This window comes from Furipterus horrens, unplaced genomic scaffold (genome assembly GCF_987537825.1).
Source record: "Furipterus horrens unplaced genomic scaffold, mFurHor1.1.pri manual_scaffold_13, whole genome shotgun sequence".
NCBI classification, from domain to species: Eukaryota; Metazoa; Chordata; class Mammalia; order Chiroptera; family Furipteridae; genus Furipterus; species Furipterus horrens.
Window position 1 is genome coordinate 55,908,371 of NW_028327183.1, and position 19,666 is coordinate 55,928,036.

At 47.3% G+C, this 19,666-nt stretch overlaps 1 protein-coding gene across 1 annotated transcript; it reads left to right on the top strand.

Annotated features, from left to right (window-relative positions):
* Nucleotides 1–2,040: 2,040 nt before the first annotated feature.
* On the top strand, nucleotides 2,041–7,057 carry NCR1 (natural cytotoxicity triggering receptor 1). The gene is made up of 7 exons (XM_090259246.1): nucleotides 2,041–2,166; nucleotides 2,244–2,279; nucleotides 2,529–2,813; nucleotides 4,975–5,253; nucleotides 5,492–5,539; nucleotides 6,286–6,362; nucleotides 6,394–7,057. Exons 1-7 carry the CDS (start codon nucleotides 2,133–2,135, stop codon nucleotides 6,577–6,579), a joined length of 945 nt encoding a protein of 314 aa, XP_090115372.1. The 5' UTR covers nucleotides 2,041–2,132; the 3' UTR covers nucleotides 6,580–7,057.
* The last annotated feature ends 12,609 nt before the right edge of the window (nucleotides 7,058–19,666 follow it).

The following is a 19,666-nucleotide window of genomic DNA, read 5'->3' on the forward strand; positions in this document are numbered from 1 at the left end:
AAGCCAAGTGGCTAAGTGGCTCAGTTGAAGCATTGTCCCATACACCAAAAAAGAGTTTGTGGGTTCCATCCTCAGTCAGGGCACATAACTAGGTTTCAGTTTTGATCACAGGTCAGTGTGCATACAGGAGGCAACAGACTGATTTCTCTCTCTCTCTCCTCTCTCTCTCTCTTTCTTCCTCTCTCTCTCTCTCTCTCTCAAAAAAAAAATCAGTTTAAAAACTTTAAGATGAGAACTAAGGTATTTTATGGGTGAGGAGGAAGACTAAATGCCTTATGGGTCTAGAGCCATCTTTTCATCTGCAGGTGAGCTTGCCCCATTATCTGCCCCTGCCTGCCTCCCCCTTGCATTGGTTTCTAACTGTTTGCACAGGCCAGGTGTGATAAAAAAAACATAGCACTTAACCAGCTATCTCACACGCATGGCCTGTGGTCAGCATGGAAACTCTGGTGGGCGGCCCTGGCTTCTCACCCACTACTTCCTGTGCACTCATCAAGGCTACGGTCTCCAGAGCATGAAAAACAGAAAGTTGGCGTGAAGCACTCAACTTTATTCTTAGTGAGTCCTAATATTGGAGACTCCCCATATGGAAGGACAAGACAGTAGCAATCCAACAGGTGACCCTTTACCCAGGGAGAGCCGAGCTTCTGACTAGGAGTTTGGCTGGTGTCCAAGCTGTCTTTTCACTCAAGAGGGGACATCTCACTTTATAGCTTTGCTTTTCCAGCATAGCTTCTAAGCACGGCATTATATACGCAGGGGGATGACACCTTCTCTCAAACTGTTATAAGGACAGCGCTGATGGACATGGCTCAGTGGATGGACATGGGAGTATGGTGCTAAGTGAAACAAGCCAGTCAGAGAAAGGCAAATACCATATGCTCTCACTTACATGTGGAATCAAATGAGCAGAATAAACTGATGAACAAAAAAGAAACAGAGGCACAGATACATGGGACAGACAGCTGTCAGAGGGGAGGAGAGAGGGGGAGCTGGATGAAAAAAGTGGTGAAGGTATTAAGCAATAAAAACGTATATAAACAGAGAGACGCAGACAACAGGGTCATGATAGCCAGAGCGGTTGGGGGTAGGTGGAGGTGGGCAAAGTCGGGAGAAAATGGGAACAGAAGGAGACTTTGCTTGGGGTCACGGGCACACAGGCAGTGATGTTTTCTTGAGTTGTACCCTTGAAACCTGTACTCCAATAAATTCAATGAGAAAACACTATTAATAAGAACCTTACACTCAGCCAAGGACTGGTTAATGATTACAATGCATTGTAAAACCTTCAGAAGAAAAAGGGAATGTTTTGTGGACCCTTCGTTTGTGTGGGGGGGGTCAGTTTTTAAGTTATTAGCTTTTTAAATCAGTACTTTTTCATGAAAACAACTTGACCAAACATCTGTCACAGAATGTTGAGACACATTAAAGCAAAGTTTAATGAGAAAAAAAAAGAAAACAGAAACTTACATTCAAGTCAAAAATAAATTAAACAAGAGAAATAAAATATATTAAAATATTTTATAGCAAATAATTGTAATATAAATGTAACATTTTCATACTGATTTTTATTTTATTATATTTTAATGTTTCATTTCTCCCTTGTAACAGACTAAAGCAATGTATTTATGTAAGAAACAACCACTTTTGCTTTAAAAATTACATTTATTGAAACACTGTAACAAATCTTTAAAGAAGATGGTGTTGTCACTCTATTGTGATTAAACTGACTGAGTTATCCAAGCACATTCATGCTGCACACAGGGGGCTGAGGTTAAACACACGTTTTTAAAAATGATCCTAAGGTTTTTGCTTGATCACTCCCCAATGACTTCCCTGGGCATAACATCCACGTTTCAGATTTTAAACACCAACCAAGAAATGAGGTCCAGGTGGGGCAGACAATCGTCAGAGGCTCTGGTTAGGCCTCAGATAGGATCAGCTGTGCCCTGAGGACCCCGTCCCCTCCTCATGCCACATGGTCAGAGCTGGAGGAAGAGCTGTGAACATTCATGTGACAGTCACTGTGAAAGTCCCATGCCGACGCATGCCGGGCTTCACCCACCACATCCTGTGCAGCCTGCTGGGCTCGGTCTCCATCCTGCCGTCCACATTCGCGGGCAGACTCTGCCATGCTGGGCACACTCGCTGCCCTGCTCAGCCTCGGTGAGCGCCCATGTGGAAGGGGGCTGGGATCCGGGGTGCCAGGGGCAGCAACATGTCTCATTATTCCTGTCTTCCAGCGCTGTGTCTGAGCCAGCGGATCAGCGCCCAGAAGCGTGAGTCCTTCCTTCAAAGCCCCCGAGTCCCTCTTCTGGGTTCAGACTGGGCACACTGTCCCCACTTCATAATGTAGACAGTGGCCCAGAAATGAGTTTCCGGTGGGGCAGACAATTGCATCCACCTGAGGACAAGTGGAGGGGAAGCAGCGGCTCTGGTTGGGTAGGAGGGCTTGAGGCCAGCAGCTGAGTGGAAATAAGGGGGGGGGGGGGCTCCACCTGGAACCCCAGCGTCTGATTTCCTTTCAGACACCCTCTCAAAACCCATCATCTGGGCCAAGCCTTGTTCCTTCATTCCAACTGGGATGGAGGTGATCATCTGGTGTGAGGGAGCTCACATGGCCGTTGAGTACCAACTGCATTATGAGGGAGGTCTTTTTGCCTCGGAGACACCAAACCCACCTGGAATGACAAACAAAGTCAAGTTCGCCATCCGGCCCATGACCTTAAACACTGCAGGGCAATACAGGTGCTATTACAGACGTGGGGAACTCTGGTCAGAGCCCAGTGACCCCCTGGATCTGTTGGTAACAGGTAACTGTCCCATTCTCTAGCCATAGAGTCCCCTCCTCAGCCTGAAGCCTGGGGAAAGTCACCCTTTATTAATCTCTTTTCATCTCTTCCAAACCTCACTCAGATATTGTTTCTCTTGGGGGAGGGGGGGTTTATTACTTTCTACAGGGGTTATCTTTTGAGAGTTACCTCTGTGTCCTAGGATTGGATTTATCTTAGGTCGGGTTCTTCAGGTAAGGGACTCTGACGGATGTTTGTGTGGAGGGAGGGATTACTGGGAAGTGTCCTCAAAAGCAGCCCCTGTGATGGATGAGGGAGCCAGGCTGGGCAGGGGAACCCGGCCAGGCAAATACCATTCAAAGTAGTCTCAGAGCGATGTTAGGATCCCCCAGCACCAAACACTGATCGGATGAGAACCACTCCTAAGGAAGTTCCAGGCAGATACCCTTGCTCTGGTAGCATTTGAATTCTTTATTTTTTAATCCTCCACTGAGGATATGTTCACTGATTTTAGAGAGAGAGGAAGGAAGAGAGAAACACGAATGTGAGAGAGAAACGTGAATCAGGGGCCTCCCGTACTCGCCCCGACCAGGGATGGAACACACAATCTAGGGATGTGCCCTGACTGGGAATCAAACCCGCCACCTTGTGTTGTACAGAACGATGCTCCAACCAGCTGGGCCAACGGCCAGGGCGGCACTTGTATTCTTGCAGGAGAAGACAGGCCATCAGTCAAAGTCAGGATATATGAGTCGATTAGATAGGACATGAGGAGGAAATGGCAGCATAAAAAGGAGAGAGAGAGAGGATGCAGAACAGGGTAAAAGTGATTGGGAGGGAGGGTAAGCTTGGGTGCCCTTCACCTGAGGGGTGCTTACAAACTTAAACAAACGTGGAGTTCCCTGGAGAGCCTGTAACAGAGATGGCTCTAGTACACCCATGTTCACGGAGCACTGCTCACAATCCCCAAAAGGTAGAAAAACCCAAGTGTGTACTGAGAAATGAAGGGATCAACAAAATGGGATCTGTTCCTACAACAGAGTATTATTCAGACTAAAAAAGAAAGAAAACTCTGCCCTGGCCGGTGTGGCTAAGCTGGTTGGAGCGTTATCCGGTACGTCAAACTGTTGTGGGTTTGATTCCTTGTTGGGGCACATGCCTGGGTTTCGGGTTCGGTCCCCATTCAGGGCACAAATGGGAAGCAACCAATGGATGTTTCTCTCTTCCATTGATGCTTTTCTCTCTTTCTAAAATCAAGAAACATTTTTAAAAAGGAAGGAAATTCTGACAAGTGCTACAACGTGGGGCAGCTTCACGTTGAAACAAGCTGGTCACCAAAGAGCAGCGACTGTATGGTTCCACTTATCTGAGGTACCTAGAGTCATCAAACTCATAGGGACAGGAAGTAGAAGGGTGGGTGGCGGGGGCTGGGGGAGGGGAAATGGGAAGTTACGGTTGAATGGGGACAGAGTTTCACTTTTGCAAGATGAAAACAGTTCTGTGGATGGATGGTGGTGATGGTGGCACACAGTGTGAATGCTCCTAATGCCACTGAACTGGACACCTAAAGGTGGGTAAGATGGTAAATTTTAGGGTACATGTACTTTACAGCAATTAAAAATAATAATTTTTTACAACAAAGATGGCTGCCCACCCTTACCCCCACCCCCAAGTCTCTGATGCAGTGGGTCTAGGGCAGAGCCTGAGAAGTTGTAATTCTTTTTTTTAAATCCTCACCTGAGGACATGCTTATTGATATTAGAGAGAGAGGAAGGGAGAGAGAGGAACATCCATGTGAGAGAGAAATATCATTCAGTTGCCTCTCTCAGATGCCCCGACTGGGGACCAAACCCACAACCTAGGCATGTGTCCTGACCAGGAATCAAACCTGTGACCTTTCTGCTTATGGAATAACACTCCAACCAACTGAGCGACCGGGCCAGGGCTGAGGATTTGCATTCCTAATAAGTGTTCAGGTGATGCTGATGAGAGAGGTTTGTATTAACACCTCTGAGAGGGAGAGGGAGGTCTTGGAGGATACATCCACGACCGAGACAAACTGAGGACACAGAAGAGATCAAGATTCTGGGGAGTGACTCCTGGTCTTCAAGACAAGGGGGATGGGGGCAGGGGTATAGAAGGCAAGTAAATGCCCTTTCCCTACAACTACCTTCTCTCATAGGAATATATGATACGCCCACCCTCTTGGTTCATCCTGGTCCTGAGGTGGTCCTAGGGGACAACGTGACCTTCCATTGCCATCTAGAGACTGCAACAGGCAGGTTATTTCTGCTCAGGGAGGGAAGACCCAGCAGCCCGCAATGTGGATACAGGGAAATTAAAGCAGAATTCACCATGGGGCCTGTGACCACAGCCCACAGAGGGACGTACAGATGTTTTGGTTCTTACAACGACTATATGTTATCTTTCCCCAGTGAGCCTGTGGTGCTTCTGGTCTCAGGTGAGAAAACCCCCCATTTTCCCCATGCCTCCTCTGGAACCCCACATAAACCCCAAGTGATGAGGGATGAGTGGGGAGAGGTAGACAGGATGCCTCATCCATGTCTATTTCCTGGAGACCCAGGTGGTTGTTTGTGGGGGAGAACATGAGAGGGGTAGGGAAAGGGAGGCATAACGAGTGGGTGGGAAGATGAGAGTAAACCCCAAACCCTTACTTGTTTCCTTGTCTCCATGGCCAGGAGATGTCAGGAACACCAGCATTGCCCCCACGGGACAGCCCTCTTCTGGTGAGTAGCAGGGAGGGAATCCAAGCCTCCCAACACTGTGACCTGCAGATCTGTATCGGTCAACCACACAGACACCCTTGCTCTTGGAGCACTTGTATTCTGGCAGGAGAAGACAGACCACGAGTCAAAGTCAGGGTCCATCCATCAGTGATATAGCGCATGAGGAAGACATGGCGGCATGGGAAAAAGTCAAAACAGAACGCAGGGTTGTCTCTGTGGGCCTCATGGAGAAGGAGGTATCCAAGCAAACATTGTGGCTATTGGGATAAAGAAGGTTCTAGAGAAAGGGAATGGCCAATGCATGGGCCCTACAGCAGGCAGATGGCCAATGGAATTTTTTTTAATGAGACCAGTGGGACTGGAAGTTGTGCCAGATAGGGATGGGGTGCAGCTGGGAAAGCTCAGTTAGGACCTCAAAGGAAATGACAAGAGTGAGTTCTACTGTTTGAGAAAGAAGAAACGGTATCAATGGACTCAGTGAGGAAACTGAGGCTCAGAGAGAAGACAGGCCTGGAGTGAAGACACACGTGTATTAGTCCCAGAGCTGAATCCCAATGACACTTATCTGTCTTTTGACTCTTCCACTCTGCTGGCCCGATCAAGCCACTAGGACCCAGAGGCTGGGGAGGGGACCTTGAAAAGCAACATGGAATGTCGTGGGTTGTGTCCAAGGGAAGGAGAGGCTGGAGGACAAGAGGCCAACACCGTCTCTTTTTCTCACTTATTCACTCTCCTTACCATTGCAGATGCTTGGAAACCTGACTCGTTAAGCACGAAGACAGGATTCCCGAAAGGTATGCAGGCAGCCAGGGGCACGGCCTGGAAAGGAGATGGGATGAGATGATACCCGTGGGTTCCTGTCTGTGATCATCGTTCTTCTGGTCCCAGGTCGTGTCCTCTGGGGTCACACTGCTGACACTCTCCTTCACGTGGGTCTGGCTTCCCTGGTGCTGGTGGCCCTGGTGTGTCTCCTGGCTGAAGACTGGCTCCGCGGGAAGAAGATGGAAGAGGGAGCCAACAGCACTTCAAGTCAGGAATGAAGGCTAAAGTTCAGGAAACAAAGAGCCCTGGACAACTGACCAAGAGATGCAGTGGCCATTGGTGGACCTTGACTGTGGGCGGTGTGGTGTCTGTGAGGGAAACCAAGGGACAACTCCATGGAATAGGGCAGGAAGGGGGATGAAGATGCTCAATTTCTTCTGCAGGCAGATCCTACTCTCTTCTAGGTTCTAAATATTTTTGCTGTTGTTGAATTTATTGGGTGACATTGGTTAATAAAATTAGATAGGTTTCAGGTGCACAATCCTACAATACATCATCTGTATATTGTATTGTGTGTTCAGCACCCCAAGCCAGGTCTCCTTCCATCACCATTTATCCCTCCTTTACCCTCTTCTACCTCCCCCACCCCCCTTTCTTCTGGGAATCACCATACTGTCGTCTGTCTATGAGAATTTGGTGTTTGGTTGGTTGGTTGGTTGGTTTTTTTCTTAATCCCTTCACCTTTTTGACCCAGACCCAACCCCTTTTCTCCTAACAGCTGTCAGTCTGTTCTCTATATGTATGACTCTGTGGAACACTACCCAGCTGTAAAAAAAAAAAAAAAAAAAAAAAAGGAAGAAGAAGGAAGAAGAAGAAGAAGAAGAAGAAGAAGAAGAAGAAGAAGAAACTCTTACCCTTTGGGACAGTGTGGATGGACCTGGAGAGATTATGCTCAGTGAAATAAGCCAGTCAGAGAAAAACAAGTACCATATGATCTTCCTTATATGTGGAATCTCACCTACAGTTTTAATAGGTGCTCTTTTCTGTCACTTCCTCCTAGGTCCCTAGTGGGAGGGAGAAAGGGGAGAGTGTTGGGGGGAGTAACTGGCCAATTGTTGGTTATAAAGATTTCTTGGAAACATTCACACAACACTTCCGTTTGTTTCTCAATGGTCAGAATTTACTAGCTTGAGAGGCATCAATCTGTTGCCTCTCATATGTGCCCCAACCAGGGGCCTGACCCACAACCTAGGCATGTGCCCTGACCAGGAATCAAACCAGCAACTTTTCAGTTGCAGGATGATGCCCAACCCACGGAGCTACACCAGGTAGGGCCACAGCGACATGATTCTTATTCCACAAGTGGTATCATTCTTTAAATGATATCATTGCTATTGTTGGTTGCTGGTCTTATAAAATACAACTGACTTTTGTATGTTGTATGTGTATTCAGTGGTCTCACCAAGTTCACTTCTTAATTTGAGAGTTCCCAAGAGACTGGACCCAGGGAGAACCACTCCAAGACACATTATAATCAAAATGTCAAAAATTAAAGATAAAGAGAGAATCTTAAAAACAGCAAGAGAGAAGAAAAGAATTATGTACAAAGGGGTCCCAATTAGACTATCAGCTGACTTCTCAAGGGAGACCCTACAGGCAAGAAGGGACTGGCAAGAAATATTCAAAGTAATGAAAATCCAAAACCTACAACCACGAATACTCTATCCAGCGAAATTGTCATTCAGAATAGAAGGACAGAGAAAGTGTTTCCAGGACAAAATAAAACTGAAAGAGTTCATTAGATCCAAACCACTGTTATATGAGATGTTAAAGGGACTGGTTTAAAAAAACAGAAGCTAGGGAGATGAAACAAAGGCAAACTAAACAGGCAACGAGAGTGGAAAAGGAACTATGGGTACGGGAAGCATATTGGGGGGAGGTCAACAGGGAGGGGGAGTGGGGAGAGGGAGGGAGATGATATAGGAATTGGGGATCAAGGTAGGAGGGAATGGAATAGACGGAGAGAGGTTGGGAGGAACTGTAAGCACAACTAATGGACATAATCTAAAAGGGGGGGACAACTGGAGGGAGGGGGGCCACCGGGTGGAGGGGAGCAGAGGGAAGGGAAATTGGCACAAATGTAATATTTTAATCAATAAAACACATTAAATCTGAAAAAAAATGTTGAGGGTTTTTGTTTTTTTTTTTTTCTAAAATTGATTTTTCACAGTCTTATTATGTGGAACATCTGGTACATTGATACACAGGAGTAATAATAGCAGGTGTCCTTTTCTCTGTACCGACGTTGTGAGGAATATTTTTAATATCTTACCACTGTGTAAGCTAGTCGTTATAACATCTTGTAGGTACTGCCTCAGTTAGAAGGTTCCTTTGTATTCTCCTTTTGCTAAGCTTATTTCCATTTGAAGGTAACAAAGAACACATCCAGCGAGGCCAGTTAGGAAGCTCCCACGTTATTCTAGGTGAAACTTGATAACTAGCTGCTTAGAGAAGGTGGGCACCCCTGACGTATTTTAGGCACAGAAGCCAGACTTCCTTTTGTCGTTTAGAAATGGTGGCTGAGCATGTGCCCGAGTCAGAAAGAACTCTAACGTCTGTAAATTGGGCAACTGCGTGGACGAAGGGCACATTTTCCTCTAATTCCCACCCCTTTGTGTTAATATAGTAGATAAATCACGAGAGGTGTGGCAAGAAGAAGATATTTGGGGGCAGAGTCAGAGATGCAAACTAGGGATTCATCTTTCCAAACTGAAATTATGTTTCCATTCAAATACGATGGACATGTCACATTGGCTAAATTTAAGATGTGCAGTGTGTTGATTTGATCCTTTTTTTCTTTCTATTTATTTATTGTTGTTCTGTTACAGTTGTCCTATTTTTCCCCCATTGCTCACCCCCCTCCCATATTCAATCCCCACCCTGTTGTTTATGTCCATGGGTCATTCATCCTAGTTCCTTGACTAGGCCCTTCCCCTTCTTTTCCCCCTTACCCCCCTCCCCGCTTCCCCCTGATACATTTATATATTGTAACGTGATTGCAATTGTAGTGTTAGCTAACCCTTCTGCAGTGTCACGGGATTCTTTCTTTTGTGTGATGAGAATAATTAAGATCTAGTCCCTTAGCAACAATAAAATACTGGTGTCTATCTTCACTGTACTGGGCATTAGACCTCCAGGACTTACTTACCTACCAGTTGCAAGTTTTCACCCTTAAACAACATCTCCCTGTTTCCCCCACCCCTGGCCCCTGGTAACCATCATCTACTGTGTCTCTACAGGCTCAGCTTCCATAGATTCCCATATAAATGAGATCATACTGTGTTTGTCTTTCTTTGTCTGACTTACTTGCCTTTGCATAATGCCCTTAAGGTTCATCCATGTTGTCCCAAATGGCAAGATTTCTTTCTTTCTCATGGCTGGATAGTGTGTGCGTGTGCATGTGTGTGTGTTGTGCATGCTGTATGCATGTGTGCACATGTGTTCGTGAGTGTGCACACGTCTGTGAGCAGTTTTGTGTCTATACATGTGTGCTGCATACACACAATATGTGCACATGTGTGTTCCTTGTGTGTGCTTGCGCGTGTGTGTGTGCACCCATGTGTGTGTGTGAAGCAGGCACAGTCAGCCCTCTGTACCACAGCACGGCTCCAGCCCATCTCCCTTGCTCAGGGGCCATCTGTTTTTGCAGGTTGATGCTCCAGCATCCTGGTCTCATGGGTATAGAAGAGGTGACATGTAAAGATTGACACAGCATCTCCTTCCCTGACCTCAGCCCACCTCTCTTTCTCCTGGGTTTACCCCAGGTTCTTGTGAATTCCCAGTTACAAGAAGAAAAGATCTCCGGTCCGCCTTCCGTGTCTTTCTTCATCCCATTTCATACAACAAATCTACTGCAGAATCAGGAGGTGGGAGGAGAGGACCGAATTCGATCTGTTTTAGAAAAACAGCACAGCCCTGGCTGCTGGGGCTCAGTGAATTGAGTGCCGGCCTGCAAACCGAAGTGTCACTGGTTTGATTCCCAGCCTGGGTTGCGGGACAGGTCCCTGGTTGGGGGTGTGTGAGAGGCAGCTGATCGATGTTTCCCTTCCCCTCTTTCTCCCTCCCTTCCCCTCTCTCTAAAAATAAATAAATAAAATGCTTTTTTCTTTTTAATATACAAAACCTGTGTTCCTGAGGCAAGATATGTCCCTTCTCTCTCCCCCTTCCATTTGCCCAAAAGGAGGGAATGGTAGCTCCTTCTTAGCAATGTCATGAAGGCGTGATGTCATCCTAGGGACCTGCCAACTCTCCACAGCTGTTAACTCCCCGCCCCACCCCCACCCCCACCCTCACCGGGAAAAAGGTTCCCAGCTCTGAGTTAGGGACAGGAGTTCAAGCTTCAGAACTCTGAGTCAGTTCTATGGAAGAACGCCCTTCCCTCTGGTCTCATGGAGAGCGATTTCCCTGAGAAATGACCTGCGCCTGCGGTGTTTGCTTTGTCCCTTCGTGTCACTCCTCAACCACAGGCAACTGGTCTCTCACCCCACACTTCCTCTGAAGCTGCTGTTGTGACAAACGCGAATGAGCTTCCTGGAACTTGCAGTGGACACCTCTGAGCCTTTGACCTTCGCTCCCCTGCTGGCAGCCTGCGCCCACTTCCTCCTTGGCTTGTCACTTCACTGGCTTCCTCTGCTCACCGTGGGCTGTTCTTGCAGCAATACCAGGGCTGCAGACTCTCCAGCGCCGGAGCTCTGGGGTTTGCTGGCAGACCCTGCTTTCTCCGGACACAAGTCGGGGTCGATCTCATTGAAATCCATGGTTCCCATTTTTCCAAAAGACAGATGCCACAACCTGGTTCTCTGAGCCCTAATTTTATTTTGAAGTTTACAGATTTTATTGATTTTATTGATTTTTTTATTTTTTCCCCTGGAACTTCAGATCCTTTTATCAGCTTTTTCCAGCTAATCTGAACTCATCATCTTTCTACCTACAAAATTGTTCTCTAGCTTGTAAAAATCCCCACCATGTTCCCAGTCACTTTGTTTAGGAAAATGCAACCCACAAATTGGCAGGTAATAATACAGTTTATCATTTATGGGCTTGTGGGTAGAGATGTATATTTTTATTATTCCTCCCAACAGGTGTCCTTATGTGTATTTGTCTTATGACGTTCTCAGTACAAGAGCATATAACGCGTATTTCTTTTTTCCTCATTTTTATGCTTTAAGTTGATAGAATTTTACACTTGAAACCTACATAATCTTATTAACTGATGTCAGCCCAATACATCTAATTAAAAAATAAATGTTGATTATATATAAACCTTTTAAAGGGTTATTTGTCTTCTAATAAATTATAGGAGCATATAACATAATATAGTGCAATACATACAATAAAAGACAATACATATAATTTATTTGTATTCATGTCACGTGTTTTCTATGATACATATATGTATCCATTGCAGCTCAGCGCATTTTGACTGATGTGTAGTCACTGGTGAATGATTGCCTTCCCTGTTCCTGTATTCCACTTGCAAGAGTTCACAAACCCTAACACACAGTGTCCTCATCTTTCCCATGAACCTTCTTGTGCGTTAGATTGTCTATAATATACATGTCATATCTGTTTATATGGTAGAATTTACATCTTTAACAATCCATGTAACTGTTCTGTAAAATGTTGCATAATGTAACGGTTAATGTAAACATCCAAGACGGGTCAGTCACTCAGGTACAAATCAGATGCTCACGTGAGCAGAGATCTCTGCTTGCACGTGAACATCTGAGACTTTTCAAAATTAGTATATTAGCAGGTATCTCAGCCCCAGCACTACTGTCGTTTGGGGCCAGGTAACCCTCTTTTGTGGGGGCCTGTCTTAGCCTGCTGGTGCGGCCATAACACAATCCACAGGTGGGGGCTCAAACCACAGAAATTCATTTTCTCACAGTCCTGAGGCCCAGAAGTCCAGGATCAAGGTGCTGGCCGATCTGGTTCCTGGTAAGAAAGGCTTCCCGGTTTCATTGGAGCCCAAGGCAATAAGTTCCCCTTCCTACCTTCTGTTTTACATGTTTTAGTTTTTGGCTTAAGTACTTGTCATAGGTATTTCCATATATTAAAGCAATCCACATAAAATGAGAGCTCTTTCTGGCTTACAAATAGATTTTCTTCTATGCGTGCGCCTGGAGAGAGACATCTCTTGCTTCCTCTGCTTTGTTTTTTTTTTTTAATCCTCACCTGAGGTTATGTTTATTGATTTGAGAGAGAGGAAGTGGGAGGGAGGGAAAGAGAGAGAGATGGATCAGGTGCCTCTTGTATGTGCTCTGACTGGAGATCGAACCCAAGACCTAGGTATGTGCCCTGACCGGGGGTGGAACCCACAACCTTTTGGCACACAGGACGGTGCTCCAACCAACTGAGCCACCTGGCCAGGATGCTTCCTCTTTTTATAACACCACAAATTGTATCAAATTAGGACCCCACCTTTACGACCTCATTTAACCTTCATATCTCCTAAAAGCCTCATCTCCAAATACAAACTGCGGGGTTACGGCTTCAATACATGCATTGGGGTTGGTGGGGAGGAGACACACACAATTCAGTCCATAGCAGTGACCTCCTGGACATTGTATGATGTTCTGCAGCTTCCCTGGCCTCTACCCACTAGATGCGAGGAGCACCACCCCCCAACCGTGACAGCCAAAAAATCCCTAAACATTTCCAAGTGTCCCCGTGGGGACAAAATCACCCCCCAGATAACCACTGGCTTAGGAGGCTATAAACAGGGTGATGACGGGGAGGGTCCTGAATAGAAGGGGCAGCTCACGACGGGGTGGTGACCATGCTAAGAAGGAACATGTGTGAAAGAGCTGCGACATCCAGAACACCCGCCCCGCAGACAAAGGACAGCAAGTGCAGAGCCTGAGGGGGTGACCCTCTGGGAAGTAGCAGAAGGCTCCAGAGAAGCCATTGTGAAAGGTGGGCAGAGAGGTCGCAGGACCAGATACCTTTCTGTTTGTAAAGTAGTTCAGTCTGTTGACCTTGCCCATCTTTGTGTTGCCTCTTCTCCTTGACATGGAACCTAAGGTAGAGTCCTCTAAAAACAGGGGTGTCTGTCTCCAAGCTGAGTTTGGAGAATCGCCCTGGACTTGCAGCCCAATGGAGTGGTCGAAGGTGGTCTTTCATTTCTGGCAAAGAGTCACCTAAGCCAGGGTTTCACAACCTCAGCACTGTTGAAATTGGCGACCAGGTAATTCTTTGTCGTATGAGTGGGGGAGGGGCTGTACTGGGCACTGGGGGGTGTTCAGCAGCATCTCTGTGCTCTACCCAGCAGATCCCAGCAGCCTGCCCTCCCCCATCTGTGCCAACCAAAAATGTCTCCGTGTTACAGAGCCCCTGGGCTGCTCCAATCGAAAACAAACCCACAGGCTCTTTAGTTAGGGTCCGATTGGCCGCCACCAGAATTACAACTCTTTAATACTTCAGTTGAGTGAAAAGAAAATTGTTTATTTAACAGTTACACATATTCTTGCCTTCCTTCTACCAAACCTAGCCAGCCTTAGGGGGGTCAGAAACACCGTTTCCCTCCTTCCCAAACACAGTTCAGCTTTACCAGCAGCTGCCAATCACTCAATCTGATTGGGGAGGTCCTTTCTTTGCTGTGGTGCCCTTCAGCTCTCAATACAAAACCGCCGGGACTCTCAGCCTCCTTGCAAACTGTCTTCTTTCTGTAAACCGCATGGATCTCATCTCCTTCTCCAGAGCACCCCTGCGAACACCCGCCAGCGAGGGAGACAGCCCCAGAGCATGCCCCCCCTAAAGTGTTCACAGCTGCCTATATATCCCTGACTGCGTCCTCTGACGCAGGGGGTGTTGCCAACAGTTCTGACCATTCACAGAACCCCATGCAGGCTCTGCGTGCTTTCTCCATACCGTCCCCTGGTTCAAGACCCCTCCCATCCACCTGAGGCCTTGGAAGCATCCAAGCAATTTTGCATAATGAAAGACACCAGCCACCAGCCTCGGGCGTGTGTAGGCATTCTGAAGGCTGCTTCCTTCTCCCCATTCCCCAGCCGCAAACTCTGGGGATTTTTGGACTCCCCTGTTTCTGTAACATCCAGACTTGGAGTTGGGGAGTGGGGGAGAGAAGTATCACCCACAGATGAGGACCACTGGGCTAGAGAGAGACCCGGGGGCTATAGCCCGGGTTCCAGAGCAGTATGCGGGCATGTTCTGAGCGAGACCCTGCCAGAGTCAGGATGCGAGGGTCAGCATGACTCTACTGGTTCCCCCTCGGGCATGATGGAATGTCCCACCCATTGTGTCCCACCCACCCCCATTGATCTATGATGGACTGTCCCATCTCTGCCCCCCCTGGGGTCTATGATGGACTGTCCCACCCATTCCCATTGATCTATAATGGACTGTCCCATCTCTGCCCCCCCCGGGGTCTATGATGGACTGTCCCACCCATCCCCATTGATCTATAATGGACTGTCCCATCTCTGCCCCCCCCCCGGGGTCTATGATGGACTGTCCCACCCATCCCCATTGATCTATAATGGACTGTCCCACCTCTGCCCCCCCCCGCGGTCTATGATGGACTGTCCCACCTCTGGCTCCCCGCTGGGTCTATGATGGACTGTTCGCTTTCTGAAGGACCCCAACGAGACAGGTGATGTCGCCCACCTCGTGTTTGGACTCAGGGCCAGCTGGAAGCGAATGTCTGGCCAGTGTTCCTGGGAAGAACCATCTCACCCTGAATCTCCCGGGATTCAGCTCCCCACGCCATTCTCCCCGCTGAGACTTTCAGAGCAGTGAGCGCGAGGCCCCAGATCTGTCCCCACAGCTGGCTTGTACTGAAGAAGAAGGCTCAATCACTAAGAGGTCGGGGAAGGCCTCCCCGTCCAGGGCCAGGTCTCTGCCTCACACGCAGGCCTGAACAAGCCCTCATGAGATCAGCCCAAAACCCAGTTTTCCTCCTTTCTGGGCCTCGTGCGGCCCTCCACCCCCTTGGAGGCTCACCGGGCTCGGCAGGGTGGGGACGTGGGAGGTGGCAACCCTGCAGAGCTGAACCCTGGAGAGAGGGATTGGTGCTGCCCGGTCAGGTGGAGCTACAGGTGTGGGGCTCCCCTGACAGGTGAGGCTGAGGTTTCTAGCACCTGCTGTCTGGTAAGAAGAGAAGCAAGAAGAACCTCTTCCTCCCTGTCTGTAGCTGCCCAGCGCGGGGACCCAGGGAGGGGCCTAGCCTGCAGACACCCCTCAGACTAAAAGAGTCGCCTGCTCTCAGCCAAGAGGAGGTGTTTTCCACCTGAGCGGGGTGGACATGAGAGGGGGAATGAGAGAAAGTCCTTTGGGGGGCAGCTGCGTTTTCTCTCCATTGTAGCCTTCGATGCTTACTAACAAAATATATAACCCATTAATCAAATGGATATGTTTATTTAACTTCATGTTCTGGCTGAGATTCTGTGGCAGTGAACAGTTGACCAGGAAAAAACAAAGGGACTTTTCACCCAGCACTGGTCGCCAGGAATGCAGGGGCTGATCCACAGCGGACCCGAAAAACCCAGAAACGCCGGGATGACGCACACCAGGCACCGCTTAACTGGCTTGGAGATCTTTATCAGAATGCTGACCGTCCTATTCCAGGAACCAGTAATAAAGCTTTTCCTCAAGACCAAAACACCTACAAGGACTCAAATTCCAAAGACTGCACATCACCAGAGCCGCAGCCCCCACCCCCCCACCCCAACCCCCGCCGTGCGCTCCTTCCCACATCCCCTTCCCATGTGTCCTCTACAGAAGCTTGCTCCTGACTCACAGGAAGGAGGGGGATGTGAGGGGTGGTACCCGCCACCTTCTCAGATTGCCAGCCTCTGATGTTAATAAAGACTCAGTTACACTCCAATCCCTGTCTCTGCTTGTTGGCTGAGTGGTGACAGGCAGCAGGAGCCCCCAGCTCAGCTGACCTCCAGTCATTCTGCGTGGTGAGGACTGCCGTGTACATTGTGGGGTGTTTAGCATTACCCTGGTCTCTGTGCACTAAACGCAGGGAGCACACTGTGTTGTCAGCCTAAAAATCCAGATTAGTCAAGTTCAGAGACAGGAAGCAGATTTGTGGTTTCTGGGGGTGGGGGAGGGGGACCGCAGAGGGACTGCTTAATGGGAAGAGGGTTTCTTTTCATGGGAGGGTGAGAAAGTTCTGGAAAATAGACAGTGGTGACGCTTGCACAACATCGTGAATATTCCAAAGGCTGCTGAACTGTACAGTTTAAAATGATTACAACAGCCCTGGCTGGTGTGGCTCAGTGGACTGAGTGCTGGCCTGTGAACCAAAGGTCGCTGGTTTGATTCCCGGTCAGGGCACATGCCTGGGTTGTGAGCCAGGCCCCCGGTTGAGGCCATGCCAGAGACAGTGGCACATTGATATTTCTTTCCCTCCCTTTCTCCTTCCATTTTCCTTTATCTAAAGATAAATCAATAAAATCTTTTTAAAAAGTAAAATGATTACAACAGTACTTTAATATTATGTGTATTTTGCCACAATAAAAAAAAAAAAAAAAGACTTCGGCCCAAGATGGAGGCCTAGACAGACACACTGCATCTCCCTCCACAATTAAGGAGACATACAACTACCTCAGAACTAGAGACAACCAGAAGTTTCAGAAAATTAAGCTTCATGGAAGTCCAACAAACAAAGATATAAAGAAGAAATACTCATCCAGACAGGTAGGAGGGGCAGAGCCAGGGCATAGAGGATGTGGTGTGGTGGCAGCGGCAGCTGCAGCAGTGGCAGGCTGGCAGAAAGCACAGTCACATTGTTTAAAAAGTAGGGAGGGACACCTGGGGAGCGCTCCCGGCATCAGACAGCACACCTCACAGTCCCAGCACCGGGGAAAATCAAGCCTCATTGCTTCTCACTGTGCAAACAAGTGGGGGTTGGGGTGGAGAAAGAAACTGCCAGTCTCTCAGTAGAGTCCGCTTCTTTAAAGGGCCCCCACAGTCCTAGAACATCCACAGACCCACCCACTCTGGGAACGACGGCCAGGGCAACAGCTAGAGAGGCACCAGTCCCATTTGTAAGTGGGAAAGGTGCCTGGAGAAGGGGAGAGTGCTGGGCAGGCGGCATTGTTCCCTCTCAGACTCCTCCCCACATACTGCCCCACAACGTGGTGAAACAGATCGCCCTGTACTGACGAATCCCTAAGGTTCCGCCCCTTACAATGCAACAGGTGCGACAGCTCTACCTAAGACACAGAAACAAACAAACACAGGAGCCTGTCAAGATGAGGAGACAGGGAAGTATTGCCAAAAAGAGGGAACAGATCAAGGTTCCAGTGGCAGAACTAAGTGACAAGGAGAGAGCCAACCTAACAGATGTAGAGTTCAAAACACTGGTGATTAAGATGCACACAGGCTTGACAGATATGCTTGAGTAGGGCAAACGCATAAGGGAAGAAATGAAGGCTGTGCTAAATGAAATGAAGGAAAATCCACACAAAACCAATGGTGAAGGGAAGGGAACCAGGGTTCAAATCACTGATTAGGAACATAAGGAAGAAAACAACAGTCAACCAGTGCAGAATGAGGAAGCACGAATTGAAAGAAAAAAAAAAAAAAGAGGAGAGGCTTAGGAACCTCTGGAACAACTTTAAATGTGCCAACATCTGAATCATAGGGCTGTGAGAAGGAGTAGTGGAAGAGCAAGAAATTGAAAGCTTATGTGAAAAAATAATGAAGAAAAACTTCCCAAATTTGGAAAAGGAAATAGACATAGAAGTCCAGGAAGCACAGAGAGTCTCAAACAAGCTAGACCCAAAGAGGACCACACCAAGACACATCAGAATTAAAATGCCAAAGGTGAAAGATAAAGAGAATTCTAAAAGCAGCAAGAGAAAAGCAGAGTTACTTAGAAAGGGGTGCCTATTGGACTATCAGCTGATTTCTCAAAAGAAACTTCGCAGACAAGAAGGGACTAGCAAGAAGTATTCAAGGTGATGAAAAGCAAGGACCTACAACCAGGATTACTCTATCCAGCAAGGCTATCATTTAGAATGGAAGGGCAGATAAAGTGCTTCCCAGACAAGGTAAAGCTAAAGGAGTTCACCACCACCAAGCCATTATTATATGAAACGTTAAAGGGACTTATTTAAGAAAAAGAAGATCAAAACTATGAACACTAAAATGACAAGAAATTCACAACTATCCACAACTGAATCTAAAAAATAAAAACAAAACCCAACTAAGCAAACCAGAACAGGAACAGAATCATAGGCATGGGGATCATTTGGAGGGTTAGCAGCTGGGAGTGGGGAGGGGGAGAAATGGGGAAATGGTTCAGGGATTGGGAAGCATAATCGGTTGGTACAAAATAGACAGAGGGGTGTTAAGAATAATATAGGAAAGAGTGAAGCCAAAGAACTTATATGCATGACCCATAGACATGAACTAAGGGGGGTGGGATTGCTGGAGGGAAGGGGGCTACTGGGTGCAGGGTAGCAAAGGGAAAAGAAAATTGGGACTACTGCAGCAATATAATCAATACATTATACTTAAAATAATAATAATCCCTTCAAAAAAATCTCCCACCCCAGGTCAAGTCTCCTTCCATCGCCATTTATCTTCCCTTTCCCCTCTTCTACCTGGAGAGTATTATGCTCAGTGAAATAAGGCAGTCAGTGAAAGACAAACACCATATGATCTCAGTTATATGTGAAATCTAATGAACAAAATAAACTGATGAATAAAATAGAAACAGGGGTACAAATACATGGAACAGACTGGCCGCTGTTGGAGGAGGGGGGGAGGACTGGAGGAAAGAAGGTGAAGGGATTAGGCAAAGAACATGTATGCACTACCCATAGACACTGGACAACAGTGTGTGGGGGCAGGGGGGAGGTGGGCAAGAGGGGGGAGAATGAGGACATCAGTAGTAGTGTCAGCAATAAAAATAAAGAAAGAACAATAAATTAAAAAATAGTAAATAAAGACCACTTGGGAGGGGACAGGGAAGTTTACCAACTCCTACATTAGAATATCATAAAACCACAAACCACACCAATCATGTAAATTCATGGGGCCCACGAAATATCTGAGGTAGGGCAGAAAAATAGGAACAAAAATCAGCAATCATCTGTAAACGCTGCAATGTTTTTTCCTAGACTAAGTGTGGCAAGTATCAAGTTTATGCTATGTTAGCTTTAGGGTCTATTAATAAATGCAACTACACACATCATGCTTTGCCTTTTATTATCCTGCATCCTTGTGAAAGAAAACAGACACATAAAGTGGGTACGTGACTTGTGCAGAATTTCCTATAAACCGGAGCGTGTAAGCCAGTGCTCAGTTCTCTATTTTGACACAGTA